The sequence below is a fragment of the Mastigoproctus giganteus genome, chromosome 5, assembly GCF_048544385.1.
Source record: "Mastigoproctus giganteus isolate SK-2022 chromosome 5, ASM4854438v1, whole genome shotgun sequence".
Classification (NCBI taxonomy): domain Eukaryota; kingdom Metazoa; phylum Arthropoda; class Arachnida; order Uropygi; family Thelyphonidae; genus Mastigoproctus; species Mastigoproctus giganteus.
The window spans coordinates 208,196,975-208,214,592 of NC_143579.1; the positions used below are offsets into that span (position 1 = coordinate 208,196,975).

At 34.9% G+C, this 17,618-nt stretch overlaps 1 protein-coding gene across 1 annotated transcript in view; it reads right to left on the minus strand.

Moving 5' to 3' along the window:
- Positions 1-330: 330 nt before the first annotated feature.
- Positions 331-17,618, minus strand: part of LOC150086046 (uncharacterized) — a 195,246-nt gene continuing 177,958 nt past the window's right edge. The window contains exons 14-15 of the mRNA XM_090374343.1: positions 9,110-9,186; positions 331-674 (exon numbers count right to left, since the gene is read on the minus strand). Of these exons, the coding sequence (XP_090230469.1) occupies positions 620-674; positions 9,110-9,186 (132 nt within the window). The 3' untranslated portion in view covers positions 331-619. The remainder of the gene's footprint in view (positions 675-9,109; positions 9,187-17,618) is intronic.

Here is a 17,618-nt window from a genome sequence, read left to right on the forward strand (position 1 = left end):
CTAGAACTAGTGTTGTTTTTGATTTGATACATTAGGACAATATAAAAATGAGTTATTTATTCCTATGGCTAAGGATCAAGGCTCAGACTTAAAATTTATTATATAAAATACAACAAAACAGCATTTTTTTGTTGTTGTTGTTGTTTACAAGTGGAATGATAATAAAAAAATTCTAATTGAAGAAATATATGAAAATACTTTCATTTCTAATATACATGAATAATGAATGCTCTTTCAAAAATACACTATCAAAATAGCAATTTAAAAATTCAGGTGATCATGAAATAACTTGTTATAAAATATTTTAAAATGCTTCCTTTTTCCTCTCTTCAACAAAATGTCCTATGTACACACAAATGTTAGATAATATGTTATTATTGGCACATTTATAGCACACCAAGTTATAGTAGTATTTAATGAAGGGCATTTTATCTACTGAGATCCTTCATAAATTAAAGGACTCACAGGAAATGCAGCTGCCAATATGTCACATGTAACTACTTGATAAGGTGGCTTAAAGTCTGTCCTATTCTGCACAAGTAGTACAGTAACACTAATATACATGAATGCAACCTGGCTTAATCTCTGTATATTTCATGATCCTTCTTACACTGAGCTTTTACATCTTAAAGCTCTGAGGAATAGAACTTGTAGATCGTCTTAAAGTAGATGGGCTGAAAATAGCAATATAAAGATTTTTAGAAATACCAAAAATGTTTTCGTTCTATTGCATAAAAACAAAATACCTGTTTTAAATAGAGTTATATTTTATTAGATGTGATAATAGTTTGATATTCTTATATAGTTTAATAAATTAAAACATGCATTTCATTTCCAAATTATAAGCAATCAGCCAATCACAAATATTATATGTATGATATATATCCTAAATCAAAGGAAATTATTTTCATTTATATTTAAATGTAACACTGCAAGGCAAGTGGAGTGTTGTGTGATCAAGTTTCAATTAGGCTGAAGGGTAAGTTTTATAAATCAGTGATGAGGCCAACTACATTATATGGTTCAGAGTGCTGGGAAGTAAAAGAGACAAGAAGAAAGGCTGCATGTGGCAGAAGTGCAAATGTTACCATGGATGAGTGTAGTAACCAGAAGGGATAAAGTAAGAGAAGAATATGTTAGAAGAAATTTAAGAGCTGCACAAACTGGGGATAGAATAAAAGAGGGGGGGGAATGAGACGTGTAAAGAGAAAGGGTTAGGATGAACAAAATAGGGGAGGAAACTTGACCCAAGATATACTGAAATGACATAGGACTCAAAAAGCTGATCCATAAAAATTTCAGGTACTAAATTAAAATGAAATACGATATAGTTAATGAAAAACTTTACAACACTGAATAACAAGGAGAGAAAAAAAAATCAGTAATAGTATCTAATGTGATTGTTGAGCTTGTATATCAGAAACTAAATGCTTAATATCAAATGTGATACTTGTTGCCACCAATCACACAGCTGATTTCAAATTCACATTTCATCTTTAAATCAGTTCCAGTCTGTTCACATACTTAGCATTAGCAGTGGCAAATGATGCAAGCTTATATAGCATCAGCAAAAAAAAACAAAAAAAAAACAGCACCTCCCATTTTCATATATTTTTATGATAATTAAGCAGTTATATGAAATATATTGAAGGTAGTATTGGGGAACTGTATGAAAAGTTTCATCAGACTGCCCATGGCCTATGAGTCATGTCTGGTTTAATCCAGCAAATACCGAAACTGAATTAATGCATGAATAATAATTAATTTTCAACAGCTATCAGACCAATAATGGCATGATGCCTATACTACCCATCCTCACAGGTAGGATAGTACAGTAGTTATAATCACTATCCTTTCCACACTGGGTGGGAAAAACACAGGTTAAAATTCCATTAATTATGCAAGGAACTTTTATGGGCTTTTTTTTCATTCTGAGTAAGTTAGTCAGTCTCCAGCAATTTTTTTTCTCCCAGAAACTCAGGTTTTTGGTCTAGCAAAACAGGCAAATCAAGCAAAACAGGCAAAGAGAACATTCAATTTTTGGACATAATACACATGGATGGATGAGTCTGTTCTCAGGTAACCCTAAAGTGACAATTTTTTTTTTATTTTAATACTACTGATATGCTATGTAATGCTGCTCTTGAACATGCTAATCCTATAACAGATTTAGTATTTGTTGGCCACCATGAGCTTTAATTACCACTTTGCACCTCTCTGGCATGATTATCTGGCTTGATATAATCACAGTTTAATTCATGTTTAGACATGAATGATGGTTTCTTGCAATGTTACCTTGCTTGATGGCTTTTTAGCACTAGTTTCCTGTCCCATAATACTCCACAAGTTTTCAATTTGGTTCAAATCAGGACTATTTCCTGGCCACAATAAGGATTGGATATTGCAGTCTTGCATGGACATTTTCACTTAAAAATAAAAAAAAATGAAAAACAGTCAGTGTAAGAAACAAGTTAAAATTAGGATACTAGAAATTGTACGAAATGATCAAGTAATGTTGTACTAACCTTATATGCAGTGTGGCAAGGCAGAGAGTCATAATGGAAAACACAATTTTCAGTTCCTTGAATGAGGTCTCTCATGAGCAGAAAATTCTCCTTTAAATTTTTTGTGTAGTAGTCACCATTAACAGTATCATTTGCAAAATATATTCTGCCCACTCCTTTGCTTGTTATGCATCCTCAAACCATCTCACTCAGTGGAAATTTGATTGAATTGAAAATCTGTTGATTGAATAGTCAGGGTGATAAGCTTCGTTAGATCTGAGAATATAGCATTTACCATTCAATCAGTGGAGGCTATATTTGGATTAAATAAAGAATATTACATGTTCCCATTGCTCAATTTTCCAATTAGCATGTACTTTAACCCAGGCTAGTTATTGTTTTTTTTTTTTTTTTTTTTTTTTGATTTGGTAGTTGGTGCATCGGCTTCTGTGGCCATATTGCACCTCCCAAGGTTTTTGCAATACTTTGATCCAAGCCCCAGGCGGGAATCGAACCCGCGACCTTTGGGTTGCCGGGCAGGTACTTTACCCACTCAGCTAGCCCGGTCGGCTCTAGTTATTGTTGGCTCATGAATTTTGTCAATAAAGGTTTCTTACAAGGTCAATACACTTTCAGACAGCACATCACAAATCTTTGTCACACAGTTCTATCACCTGCATTTACTACAGTATGTTCTTTTCACATAGATTTTAGGTCTGTGGAACTTGCATGATGATCATGGAGTAATAGATGCCCCAAAACTGTACCCTGTATGCTACAATACTTTTATGTTTCAGTCCAGGTTCCAGATTTTGTTTTTGACATCTCCAGTCTCACGTTTCTTTTTAAGTAACCTTAACCACAGTAGAATGGTTACAGCCAACTTTTGCAGCCATATGTTGAGTAGAAAGCCCTCTCTATGATCGGTGAAGAAAACTATTAACTCTTGTATGAACTCATAATTACTTTGTCGTGAGAAAGCCACTTAACCTGTGTGTTTAAAAGTGTAACATGCTTGCTGTCCATTTCTTTACATAAAGCAGTAAATTCTTGGGAGCTAGTTGGTCCTAATTTTATAAAATTAACAATTTTGACACCATCTAACACACTTTTCAGTTGTTGTGGCATTTGTCTCAATGTCAAAGCTTGCCTATATATGCTGCACTGTGTTTATAATATATTTGCATTAATATTTTTATGCAAGTAACTAAGCCTACAAATTTTCCTGTCATCAATTTTGCTCCATCTGTGCAAATCCCACAAAAAAAGAAAAAGAAAAAAAAGGACCAATTTATTTTTTTTTTCCCAAAATAAAAATTAATTAGATTAAAAATATCTTCATCAGTTGTACGTCCTGTTAAAGGGCAACAAAATAGCATAGTTTCCTACATTTAGGTATCTTATAAATACAGTTAAAATTGCTAGATTAGAAATGTCAAAGGTCTCATCTAACTGCAAAGCATAAATTGTACTTTTTTGAACTCTTTCTGCAATAATTAATTCAACATCAGACATATGTATTCGGCAAGAGCCTGGGTATCATCTCCAACTTCTTAACTGAATTGTCTCCAAATATACACTTGAAAATTGCTTTTGCAGATGGAAAATTCATTTCTTCTGCAATAGTATGAGCTTTCCCAGCCTTTGCAATTTAGTAACTTACTAAAAATGAATCTTCAATCATTTTTTCGCTTTCTTGATTATTGAGAGAAATATATGAATAAATATTGTGTTTTTAATTGTTGCAATTTCCGTTTAAAAAAATCAATAGGCTTATCAACATAGTTTTCATGTTTTGATTGTAAATGCCAAGACAAAAGAGAAGGTTTCAAACTGCTATTTGCAAACACTTCTCCATAAATGACACACTGTGAATATGGATACTCATCTCCAAGAAATTAAAAACCAAATTTAATGTAACCTTCATTATACTTCTTTTTAATGTTCATCTTTATACCAATACCTTGAATATTTTTATGCACTATTTGAGAATTTTGATCAGTTGAATGCATTTTACTAATTTCTTGGCCACCTTAAGTTGAATTTGTGAGAAGATTTTGTTGCTTCTTGTTAACATGTTTTTCATTATGTTTCTGTCTTCAAACAATCCATTATGGCTGTTATAATTTAAAAATATTTATATTATATAAAATATACTTCTATAAAACTTTTATTTATATAATATCGGTGTAGATACACCATAGTTAACCCATAAATTTTAACTACGTAAGTAGTGTAAATGGCATAGTTTTAATTGAATCTCATATTGTGGTTTGCCTTCACAACGAGATAGCGGGTAATTATATTATATTATACTACACTGATATTATATAGTTAATTACCAAAACCCATAAGGATTATGCCTTGTGCATTTAGTTTTCAAATACATTATTTTATACACCATTTGGCATCTCTCATATTGTGGAAATAACTTCGCAACTGTGGTAGCACGTTGCATTACCAGGGTACCTGCCCACTCACTGATGATGAAGCCAAAAAGCTTCGAAACGATAGTCTTGGTGGTGGTATCCCCTGAAAATAAATAACAGTAGCTTTCTCTACTAGAGAAGCGTTATTTATTTGAAGGGCTTAGAGGGGAACAGGTATCCTGTGTGTTATCAGACACTCAGCCTAAAACACTGATGGATCCAATCTCTCTATTACAGAAGATTTAGGAGAAGTCCGGTTGGCCTGCCTCCCTAAAATCCACTCATGCACACCTTCTCGATGGTAAGCCCTGTTACGTCACTTAGGTGGCAACGAATGTGTAGAGTGGTTCTCTTCAAGATGCCTGGTCAGCATGAAGAGGAAAAGACCAACCCCTCCAGCAATATGAAAGCACGACGAAACAAATGGCCCTCAGTCCCCAGCAGCTTTCACTCTCCCTCTTACGGCAGCGAGAGGATTAGAGTGGAAGCAGAGGGTGCTAAGAATCTCTGGGTACGACCAGGCTGCCGTGCACGGAAACTGAACTTGGCCTGTTATAACGTAAGAACACTCATCGGTGAAGACAGGATATTAGAGCTGGAAAAGGAATTAGAAAATGTGAATTGGAATATCATCGGTTTGGCTGAAACAAGAAGAAGAAATGAATCACTTATAAGTTTATCAAGTGGAAATCTGCTGTACACCAATGGAAACAGTGAAAGGAGTGAAGGTGGAATTGGGTTTCTGGTCCATAAAGATTTTAAAAACAACATTTTGGAATTCAAAAGTACATCACCAAGAGTGTCAAGACTAATATTCAAGATTTCTAAGAGATACAAGCTAAAGATTATAATGATTTATGCACCAACATCGAGCCATGATGATGAAGAGGTTGAAGAAATGTACACTGAAATTGAGAGTCTTCTAGATGAGCAGAAAACCCACTACACTATTATTATGGGAGACTTCAATGCTAAGGTTGGAAAAAGACAAAACAGCACAGAAAGGGGAACTATAGGAAATTTTGGAATTGGTGAAAGAAATGAAAGAGGTGAAAGACTTGTGGAATTTGCAGAATCTCAAGGACTGTCAGTAATGAACACTTTTTTCAAGAAACGGGTGAACAGAAAGTGGACATGGAAGAGTCCAAATGGATTAACTACTAATGAAATCGACTTCATCCTCACTAACAGAAGATATATTGTGAATGATGTTACCGTCCTGAATAAGGTAAATGTTGGAAGTGATCACAGAATGGTAAGATGTACACTTGATATAGATGTAGGAAAGGAAAGGAAAAAACTGACTCGAGTAAATAATACAAAGGTCTTTGAAATAACAGAGGAGGAGAAAAAGCAGTATGTACTGGAACTTAAGAACAGGTTTGAGCTTCTGCAGACTGCTGAGGACCAAGATATCGACGAGGAATATTACAACTTTTTGAAAGTGATAAAGCCCAAGAAACCTATAGGGAAAAAGAAATCCAAAGAAGAAAAAATTAGTCAAGAAACACTTGTCATGATGAACCGAAGACGACAAATGAAAAGCAAGAAAAACACTGACAGGGAGAAAATTGAGTATACTGAGTTATGCAAAGCCATTAGAAAGAGACTCAGAGAGGACATAAGAAGATTTAACACAAGAAAAGTAGAACAAGCATTAAGGGAAAACAAAGGATTTAAATCAGCAGCCATGAGCAGTAATACAGAAAGACAAATGATACTGAAACTGAAGAATAGCGATGGTGTACTTATAAACAGCAGAGAAGGCATAATTCAAATAGCAGAAGACTACTATAGAGAATTATACAAGGAGCAGGGGAATGATGCCAGCAGTGGGGAAGATGGATTGCAAAGTAGCAACACATACGACATACCCAATATTCTTCCTGATGAGGTAGAGCATGCATTGAAGAAAATGAAGAATCAGAAAGCCCCGGGGGAAGATGAAGTTACTGTAGAGTTGTTAAAATTGGGAGGAAGAGACATAACACAAAAACTGGCAAGGCTCTTCACAAAGTGCATTAGAAAAGGTGTGACGCCTAAGCAGTGGAATAATGCAATCATAGTTTTGCTGCATAAGAAAGGAGATAAATCAGAAATTGGAAATTATAGACCAATTAGCTTGTTATCCCACATCTACAAGTTGTTCACAAGGGTCATTACTAACAGATTAGAAAGAATACTGGATGAGAATCAACCGAAAGAGCAAGCTGGCTTTAGGACAAGATTCTCAACTATGGATCACCTTCATGTAATATCACAGCTAATGGAGAAAGCAAATGAATATAAAACACCATTATGCCTGGCATTTGTGGATTATGAAAAGGCATTTGACTCCATACAGCATAAGGCAATGTTTCGGGCACTGGAAAGACAAGGCATTGATACCCCATATATTATGATTTTGAAGAAAATATACGAGAGTGCTACCTCCTTTATTAGACTAGACAAAGACAGTAGGAAATTTAAAATTGAGAAAGGAGTTCGACAAGGAGACACAATATCTCCGAAGCTGTTTACTGCTGCCCTTGAGGAAGCTTTCAGAAGATTAGACTGGTCGCAGAAAGGAGTCAATGTGAACGGAGAGTACCTAAACCATTTACGATTTGCAGATGACATTGTGGTCATAAGCCATGATCCCAAAGAATTAGAGGAAAATCTTAATCAGTTATGCACAGCTAGTAAGGATTTTGGACTAAAGATGAATATGGCTAAAACAAAAGTAATGATGAACAAGTATGCCACAGAAAGGGAAATAATGATTGAAGGAGCAGTAATTGAAAAGGTGGAGTCATATACTTATCTGGGACAAGTTATTAGCTGTAATAATGATAAATGGCTGGAAGTCACGAGAAGAATAAATTTTGGATGGATAGCATTCAGGAAATATAGTCACATACTGAAGAGCAATATCCCAGTTTGTCTGAAACGTAAAATAATGGACCAATGTATACTCCCCATCATGACTTATGGAAGTGAAACTTGGGCACTCACCAAAAGAATGGAAGAGAAGCTGAGAACTACACAGCGAAGAATGGAACGAATCATATTGGGAATAAGACTGTTAGATAAGAAGAGAAACACATGGATTAGGCAACAAACTCAAGTAAAGGACATTCTTATCAAAACTAAAGAACTAAAATGGTCTTGGGCAGGACACATAGCTCGAAGACATGATGACAGATGGACTAAGAAAATAACAGAATGGTATCCAAGAGGAGCTAGAAGAAAACCTGGAAGACAAAGGCGGAGATGGATAGATGAAATTCATGAGTTTGTGGGTAGTAAATGGATGTCCAGTGCTGAAAACAGAAGGAACTGGAAAGTTGCTGGAGAGGCCTTCATCCTGCAGTGGATTGAAAATGGCTGATGATGATGATTTATTTGAAGTAGTACAATACCCACTATCTTGTTGTGAAGGCAAACCACAATATGAGATTCAATTAAAATGATGCCATTTACACTACTTACGTAGTTCAAATTTATGGGCTAACTAGGTTATTATATAGTTATTATGATATTATATAGTTAATTACCAAAACCCATAAGGATTATGCCTTGTGCATTTCACTTTCAAATAAAACTTTTATATATTTATTTATTTTACATTTTACTGAAAGCACTGACTTATATCCGATTTCTTACTAAATATTTTACTATTGACAATAGTAAAAGGTTTAGCAATATATGAAAGTATATACAGTCTGTATGAAAATATTTATGTCATTTAAAAAAGTGGGGAAAACCCATATTATCGATGAAGCAAGCATTATAAAATTTTGCAGGGTTATGTAAGTAGAGTTCCTGCACACAGTGCCATCTATATCTAAATTTATGTAAATTTTGAAATATGTCCAATTCAAAATTCACTATTGACATGCATTACATTATTGTCTTTAATAACACTGACTAATTGGTCATCTGGATTCACGGAGAGTATACATTTTCAACTAATTTTTTTTTTTTAATAAAAAACGTTTTTATAAAAATTGAAGATGACATCATAGAATTTTTATCGTAAGCCCGTGGAAGTTTGAGAACAAACAAATGGGAACTGCTGCTATAGATGACGTTACCAAGGAAATATTAAACTTTTAAGAGAGTGATGCAATTTATGTGGCTGATACTGTATATATAAAACTGAAGCTGTAACTAAATGATTATAACAATTCTCACCTTGGAAGTGGAGGCGTTCGTGAGGGAGGTGTAGAACGTGGTGTGGATCCTTTTCTACGACCTCTAAGAGAAGAATACTAAATCCAATAGAAAAAAAAAATCTGTTATTTAAATCAGCAAAAATAATGAGATTCAAAATCACACACACACACCTTTTATTCACATATGCATTATTTCAATACTTCTAAACTTACTTTAAGAGGAACCATAAGAATGAGATGTCATTTATCAAAATGTGTAGACAGTGTGTGTGTGTGTGTGTGTAAAAGTCTGTATTAATACATTGAATAAAGTATGTATAAATGGATGTGAAAATTACACAAAGTGCCAATAACTAGAAGAGTGAGGATAGTAGAAAAGGAAGTATAGCAGATATGTGAAAGAATGTTGTTAATATCTTAAAAGTTATGATGAATTAAGAAAATGAATTTAAGATGAATTTTCTTAATTCATCATAACTTTTAGGATATTAACATTTTTTTCACCTTTCACAGAAATTGATCTACTATACTTCCTTTACTAAGATCTTCACCCTTCCAGTTACTGGCACTTTGTGTAATTTTCACATCTATTTATGCATACTTTATTCAATATATTAATACAAACTTATATATACTTTTGCATCCTTTAATGCTGCTTTGTACTTTTAGGTGCATCTGTCATACCTAACCTATTACTCTTTCATCAACTGAAAAACCTTTTACATCCACTGTAACATTTTAAAAATTACAAGTATCTAACCCCAGGGGCTCACATCTGGTGAGTATGGGCTTGGCACACCCAGGGTCCTGAGCTGGATATCATCATTCTTCTCTTTCTTGGTGATTCCCTTCTACTTCTCTCTCTCTCAGGGTAATTCAGAAATTTTTTTTTTTTTTTTTTGGTTGGTGCAGCATAAGTCTCAGGCTTCCTTGCACCATATAGCTAATAACACACACACACACACACACACACACACACACACACACACACACACACACACACACACACACACACACACACACACACACACACACGTTCAAAGAAAGTGCACATCACCCCTTAAAATTGTAATTGTCGTCTGAATAATGTAAGTATACGGCAATATTTCTTACAGATTTCATAAAATCAGATTGACACACATAGGTGATGATGTAATATTGCATAAGCTGTTACTTTCAGCTATATAAGCATGCTCTGCAAGAGTTGCATCATTTCTTGCTTGTGTCAGGACGGTGAGTTACGTGCAGTTCACGCCACGAAGACAGAGTGCTATTGTTGCTTTACATGAGGAAGGATGTTCTTCCAGTAATATTGCTTATAGAGTGTCTTGTAATCAGTCGACAGTGAGTAGATTTCTTTCCAAACTCAAGAATACTGGTTCTGCTGATAGGAAAAAAGGAACCGGACTCAGAGTCTCTACACCAAAACAGGACTGTGTTTTGAAGCGCTTATGCCTTAAAAACCATAAAGCTGAGAAAAATAGATACGTAAAAACCATAAAGCTTCTTCGTCTGAGCTGAAAAGAGAATGAGAAGAACACACAGGAGTAGTAGCAAGTCCAGTAACAGTCAAAAGATGCCTCTTCAAAAATGGACTTGCAGCCCATCATCTTAAGAAGCCTCTCCTCACACCAAAAATGAAAAAGGCCCGATTAATTTGGTGTAAGGAGCATGTCGAATGAATCCCCAAGAAGTGGAAGTTAGTTATTTTCTCGGATGAGAAGAAATTCAACCTGCATGGCTCTGATGGGAGACAAACAATTTCCCATAGATGTGGTGAAGAATACCACCCAGACTGTATGGTGTCTACAGTGAAATTCCTTACCAGCCAAATAATATGGGGATGCATTTTGTATTGCGGAGTAAGTCACCTGCAGTTTATAAAAGGTTCCGTAAATGCCAATGGATATATTGGAAGGCAAATTGCTGTCAACCATTAGAGACCATTTCAATCTGCCAAGTAACTGCATCTTTCAGGATGACTCTACTCCTTGCCATCGGATGAAAAGTGTAAGTAGGCACTTCTGTAGTTACTTTAGCTTCATTTCTGCATTAGAGGTCCGACTGTAATGTGTTTACATTTGTTACAGGTGAAAAAAGTTTGGAAGAAAGGTCCATTACAACTCTTAGCTTGCCAGGAAACAGCCAGCCGGACCTGAATCCTATAGAGAACTGTTGGTATCATGTGGAATCTGCAGTTGCCAGAGGGGTGCCTCCGTAGCCAGGTGGGAAGGAGCAGCAGTGCGTAGCACACACTTCTTGATTAGACCGGGGTTCAAGCCCATCACCACCAAATACAGAGGATGCGGAAAGGTCAAGGAATGACCACTGCATATCCTGCAGCAATATGGCCTTAGTTGCTAATGCTCCTAAAAACCAAATAACAACAACAACAACAATTGCCAGAAAGTAACAAAAGACCCTTTGTGAACTTCATGAAGCCATAATTCGTGTTTGGAACCACGAACTATCAGTTGATTATCTTCAGAAATTGATCTTGTCAATGCCTCGATGGTGTGCTGCTGTCATCAGGGTCAGAGGCGGTTCAACTAAATATTAGTTTGCACCTGGTGAACTTTTCATTTTGTTTTCCATTTAAAATGATAAGCTGAAGCAAATTGAGGGCTTTTGATGACATTTCAGTCATAATTGTCGTGTTTACGAAAACTGTTGTATAAAGGTTGCAAATGTTCATTTTGAAATATTTTGAGAGCACCTGTCAAATATTACTTAGCTTTGCTTTAACTATTAATAAATATCTTTTGTTTATATTTCTATTTGTGATGCTAGTCATTAATGTAACATACCATCGTGAAAAAGGGTTAGAAATGTGAAATTCCTAGGTGAAGCTCTTTCTTTGAGCATCAGTGTATATATATAAAACTGTCCAGTCTATATGAAAATATAATAAATTAAACCATAACCTATTTATTTTGGGAAAAATATATCTTTATATATGAGGCTTCTAAGAAAAATTTCTGCTAAATGATTACTAGTGGTTTTACCAGTGGTGTAGCTACGTTTTTTGGGCCCTTAGGCAAGAAATCATTTTGGGGCCCTTATTTTAATTAAAATAAATTTTAATTAAGTATAATATAAAAAAAATGTTGAATCATTTTAATAACATAAATATGCATTTTATTTATGATTTATTTATAATTTTACAAACATCAAAAACATGAAAATTAATATTACAATATGATACTACTTATTAAATACAATTTGACAAACAAAGTATACTATTGCTAATAAATTTATGAAAAAAGTTAAAATGTTACTTTTAGCACATTTACATTTGCAAAATCATTAATAAAATCCATTTTATTGGCATACTTATGCTCAATAGCCAACATTGCAAGATTGCTTGGTTTTTTTTTTTTTTAGGAGCATTAGCAACTAAGGCCATATTGCTCTGGGGATATGCGGTGGTCATTCCCTGACCTTTCCGCATCCTCCGTATTTGGTGGTGACGGGTTCGAACCTCAGTCTAATCAAGAAGCGTGTGCTATGCACTGCTGCTGCTCCTTCCCACCTGGCTACGGAGGCACCCTTGCAAGATTGCACAGTCTGCTTTGAACAATAGCATTTTTTTTTTTATCTTTTATTATTTGTAATTTACTAAATGATTTTCTTTTGGCAGAGGCAGCTGGCAGGGTAAAAAATAACATAAATAAAGTAAAAATTTCTGAAAAGTCAAAAAAAAAAATTGTCCAATAGACATTTTAAATGCTCATTTTTTAAGCCATCCTACCATTGCCCAGGTTGTACACAAAAACTTTTTTTTACAAAGTTCTTGAAGTCTAAAAATTAATGGAAAGTTTAACATAATTTGTTAATTTTTAGATACTCATATAGATTCTTCTTGAATGTCATCATAATCTAATCTATAATACCTGTACACCTATAGATATAGCAGGTCGCTAGGTAGTACAAATTATTTCTTCAGGACAGTCAGCTTTCCATTCACTATTTTCTTCCATGCTATTCTATTTCCTGTTAGATCTTTAGCCCTAACCAGTGCAGGCTCTATTTTCTCTAATCTTTGATTCTCTCTCTCTCTCTCTCTCTCTCTCTCTCTCTCTCTCTCTCTCTCTCTCTCTCTGCCTGTTACTATTCATTTTTGCTTATCTCACTTCACCCATTCTTTCTACCTGTCTATATTATATTAAGCTTGCTTCATATACCTTTGATTAAAAATAAGATTTAATCTTATTTCCTAATTTGTAATATAGTTTTGTCACTGAATCTGTCTTTTCCATTTATATTTCTTAAAATTTTTAAGTTGACAGTGACCACTGTCTAGTGTTGGCAAAGTGCAATCTTAGATTTATGAAATTCAAACAAACTGGAAGGACTAGCTGGGATTTGGATAAATTATAATATGAACATGCTAAGAGGAATTACGAAGAGAAAACAAATGAAATCATAGCTAACATAACAGGAGAGATCAACTGGGATTTGATAAAGCAAGGTATATTAAAAGTAACGCAGGAGACATTAGGAAGGAGGAGCTTTAGTCCAAGGAAACCATGGATCATGGAAGAAATACTAGAACTCATACAAAGATGTAACAAATATAGGAAAATATCCACAGAGGAAGGTCAGGAGAACTATAGATACACAAAGAAACTAATTATAACCAAATATCGGGAAGCAAAACAAGACTGGATGAATAAAATGGCAGAAGACATTGACGAGGACTTGACAAAGGGAAGAACAGATAAAGCGTATAGAAAGAATAAATCATTACAATACAATCCAAAAATGAGGAGCACGATGATTAAAGACAAAGAAGGGAACCTGTTGATGGACCCAGAGGAAATTGGTGAGTGTTGGGCCTGACGTAGCCCAGTGGTCAGGAGCGAAAGTGCATAGCACGCATTCCTTGAGTGGACCGGGGTTCAAGCCCGTGACTACTAAATATGATAAATATTTGTAGCATTATAGCCATAGTAGCTTATGCGCCATTAAACGCCCATAACAACAACATTTGTATTGACGATTTATTGTAAACTCTCCTGACTTGGTTGTCATGCCGGAGTATAAACAGAATATCTAGAAGAACTCTATTATGGAGAAGAAACAATTGATGAGAACGACTATATTGAAACAGAAGGCAAGGTGGAAGAGGACGCTAACGGCCCAACAATTACAAGGAGTGAATTTGAGTTAGCATTACGTCAATTAAGAAACAAGAAAGCAGCAGGACCAGACAATGTCCAGGCAGAGCAACTCAAGAATATGGGAGGATACATAAAAGATAGGCTTTATTAAGTGATACAAAAAATCTATGAAAGTGGCGAAATCCCAGATGACTTTAATAAAAGCAGAACAATCACTCTTCCAAAGAAAGCAGATGCTAATGACTGTACTAATTACAACGCTATAACCCTGCTGTCCCCCTCCATACAAAATCATCTTAAACGTAGTAAAGAACAGGATCAAGGAAAGGATTGAAAAGGTCATCGATCAAGATCAGTTTGGCTTCAGAACTGGATGTGGGATAAGGGAGGCACTTCTAGCAATGAGAACAATCCTTGAAAGAAGAATGGAAATGAATAGGAGAACATACATTGCTTTTGTTGATATACAAAAAGCCTTTGATACCGTAAACTGGAAGAAGTTATTCATAGTCATGAAAAACTTTGGCCTGGACTGGAGAGACAGAAGGCTTATCCTGCATCTGTACAAGACGCAACATACTGAAATAGATATTAATAGTACCATAAAGGAAGCAAGGATCAGGAGAGGTGTGAGGCAGGGTTGCTCTTTATCCCCATACCTTTTCAACACGTTCATCGAGGAATCCATAACAAAAATGAAGCAGGAAGCAAAGGGTATCAAGATTAATGGACAACAGATTCGAAGATGACATAGCATTATTAGCTGACTTAGAGCAGGAGCTGTGTAAGATGTTGGAAAGGCTATCATTAAGGCTACAAGATTCACATCTAAAGATAAATGCACAAAAGACTAAAATACCGAACAACCTCAAACAAACATCAAAACGGAGAACAACAAAGCGGAACAAGAAAAACAGTTTCGTTATTTGGGGAATTTCATTACCCAGGACAACCGGTGCGCTACAGAGATCAGAAGAAGAATCACCCTTGCCAAGCAAGCTTTCAGTAACAAGCAAAATATTCTAACTAGCAGACACATCGACAGGGAGACCAGGAAAAAGTTTGATAAATCATTCGTTTGGAGTGTGCTGCTGTATGAAGTGAAACCTGGACATTATGCAAGCAAGATATCAAGAGACTGGAGGCTTTGAAGATGTGGGTCTGGAGGAGGATGTTGAGGATTAGCTGGACCGAGCGACGATCCAACAAATCTGTCTTGAACGAGATGCAAGAAAAATGGCAGCTACTCACAACTATGGCAAAAGACAATCTAAATTTTTAGGATACACTAAGACATAACAAATTTTTAGTGAATATCTCAGAAGGAAAAATATTGGGAAAGAAAGGAAGAGGATGACCAGGGAAAAAAATTCTGAAAAACCTGATGAGGAAAATGAACTTTAGGGGATATGAGGAAATGAAATGTTCAGCAGAAGACAGAGATGTATGGTTGCAGCGACAAGGTGAAGCCTTTAGAGTTTGATGATGAAAATTTTTATTTCTGATATTCTAATATTTGATCAATTCCTTTTTTTTCTTATCCAGCCCTCAGCTTCATAGATTAAAGTAGGCTTAAAAACTGTATTATAAATGCTTGTTTTGTCTTTCGGCAAATTTCTATTTTTCTCCAAATGAATGAATACATTCAGCAGTGTGCTGAAGCCAGCACACTTTGAGCCATGAGCCATTTGTTACACTTTGTATTTCTAATTATCATAAAATAATCTCAGTAATACAAAATTATAAATAAGAATTTTTGTTCTTTGTTCCTTCATTTATCCATCACAATACTGTTCTTTTAGTGGTCCAGCGGATGAGGAATTCCTCTGGCAGACAGATATTCTTACTTCTGAGTGTATATAAACCATGAACAATAAAATGTTATTATTTTATTATTATTATTAGCCATATGGTGCAAGGAAGCCTGAGGTTTATACTACACCAGCCAAAAAAAAAATTCTCGAGTTACCCTGAGAGAGAGAGAGAGAGAGAGAGAGAGAGAGAGAGAGAGCGAAGTAGAAAGGAATCACCAAGAAAGAGAAGAATGTTGATATCCAGCTCAGGATCCTGGATGTGCCAAGCCCATACTCACCAGACGTGAGTTTCATTCTTATAGTACTTTATGTAAACATATACGGGAAAAAAAAAAAATTTTAAATAAATAAAAGACAGTTAAGAAATCCTAGTGAAAAAATAAAAGTTATTTTCCTGTGCTGTAGAGATGAAACTAGAGGTCATAAAATATGGAAAAAAAAAGTGAAATGAAGCAGCTGAGAATTTTATAGCTACACACTATTACCACATGCTTAATTCCTGTTTTCTAAATACTGAAAACAGTATGTATGAAGTGTTTTTGCAATTAAAATGCCTTTCCCTCAATTATATTTCAAAATCATGGTGCAATCTTTCAAAATCATGGTGCAATCATCTTCCAAAAAAGAAAATATAATAACTATACCAACAGAAAGACTAAAATTATCTGTAACCACCAAAGAAAAACTAAAATCACTTAACTTTCGGTGCCATCTAAATGTAAGAGAACTCATTGATTTTTGAAAAAAAAATCAACATTCCGGCATCCCCAGCATTCAGAAAATTCATATATAATGGTTTAAAATTAAAAGTTTAGAATTCGTTGCTAAAAATAAATGCTTACTTTTGTGTTGATCTGTAAATCAGAACAAATTTTAAACTTTTATAAAAAGTTTATTCATGTTTATTTATGTAAATTAACATAAACACAAGCAAAAAAACACAAATAAAACCAAGTCAAACAAATGTGTGCCAAGTCTATAAACAAATTCCAAGCATAACGGCATAGCATTCAGTCAATGTGCCAATATTGAACAGTTGCTAATTTCATATGCCTTTACATTTATGGCACTCAGTAGTTGGGCTGACTGCTTAAGAATGACCACTCATTGCATTGTGGCACTCTGCTTGGAACACATTTGTGTGCTGTTTTACACATACATGCAGAGGCAGTGAATGTTTTAATATATTTTTATAAGCGAAGTTTATTTTCACATAAAGGAAAACAGCTTTAACAAAAAATTGAAATTGTAGCAGGTAGCCAGCTGCTGTGTTTATGGGATTAACATTTAATCACTATTTAGATATTATTAATACATGCATTAATATTAATGTATATACAATATCCTCACCAACTCCAACTTTGAAAAGTAAATTCCTTCTTATCTCGAATCTCAAAAATTTCTCACCAAAGCCTTCATGGGAATAATGCTTTAAAATTCCTGTTATACTGAACTGCATTTGATGTTGTTCTCATTAACTCTAAATTTTTGTGGTCTGGCCTTGTAAAACTTGGTAAATACAAAATGTTTCTGTAAGGGCCAAGGAAGCTTGTCAGTGGCAATTCGCTACTTCAATTCACATGCTTTCTAA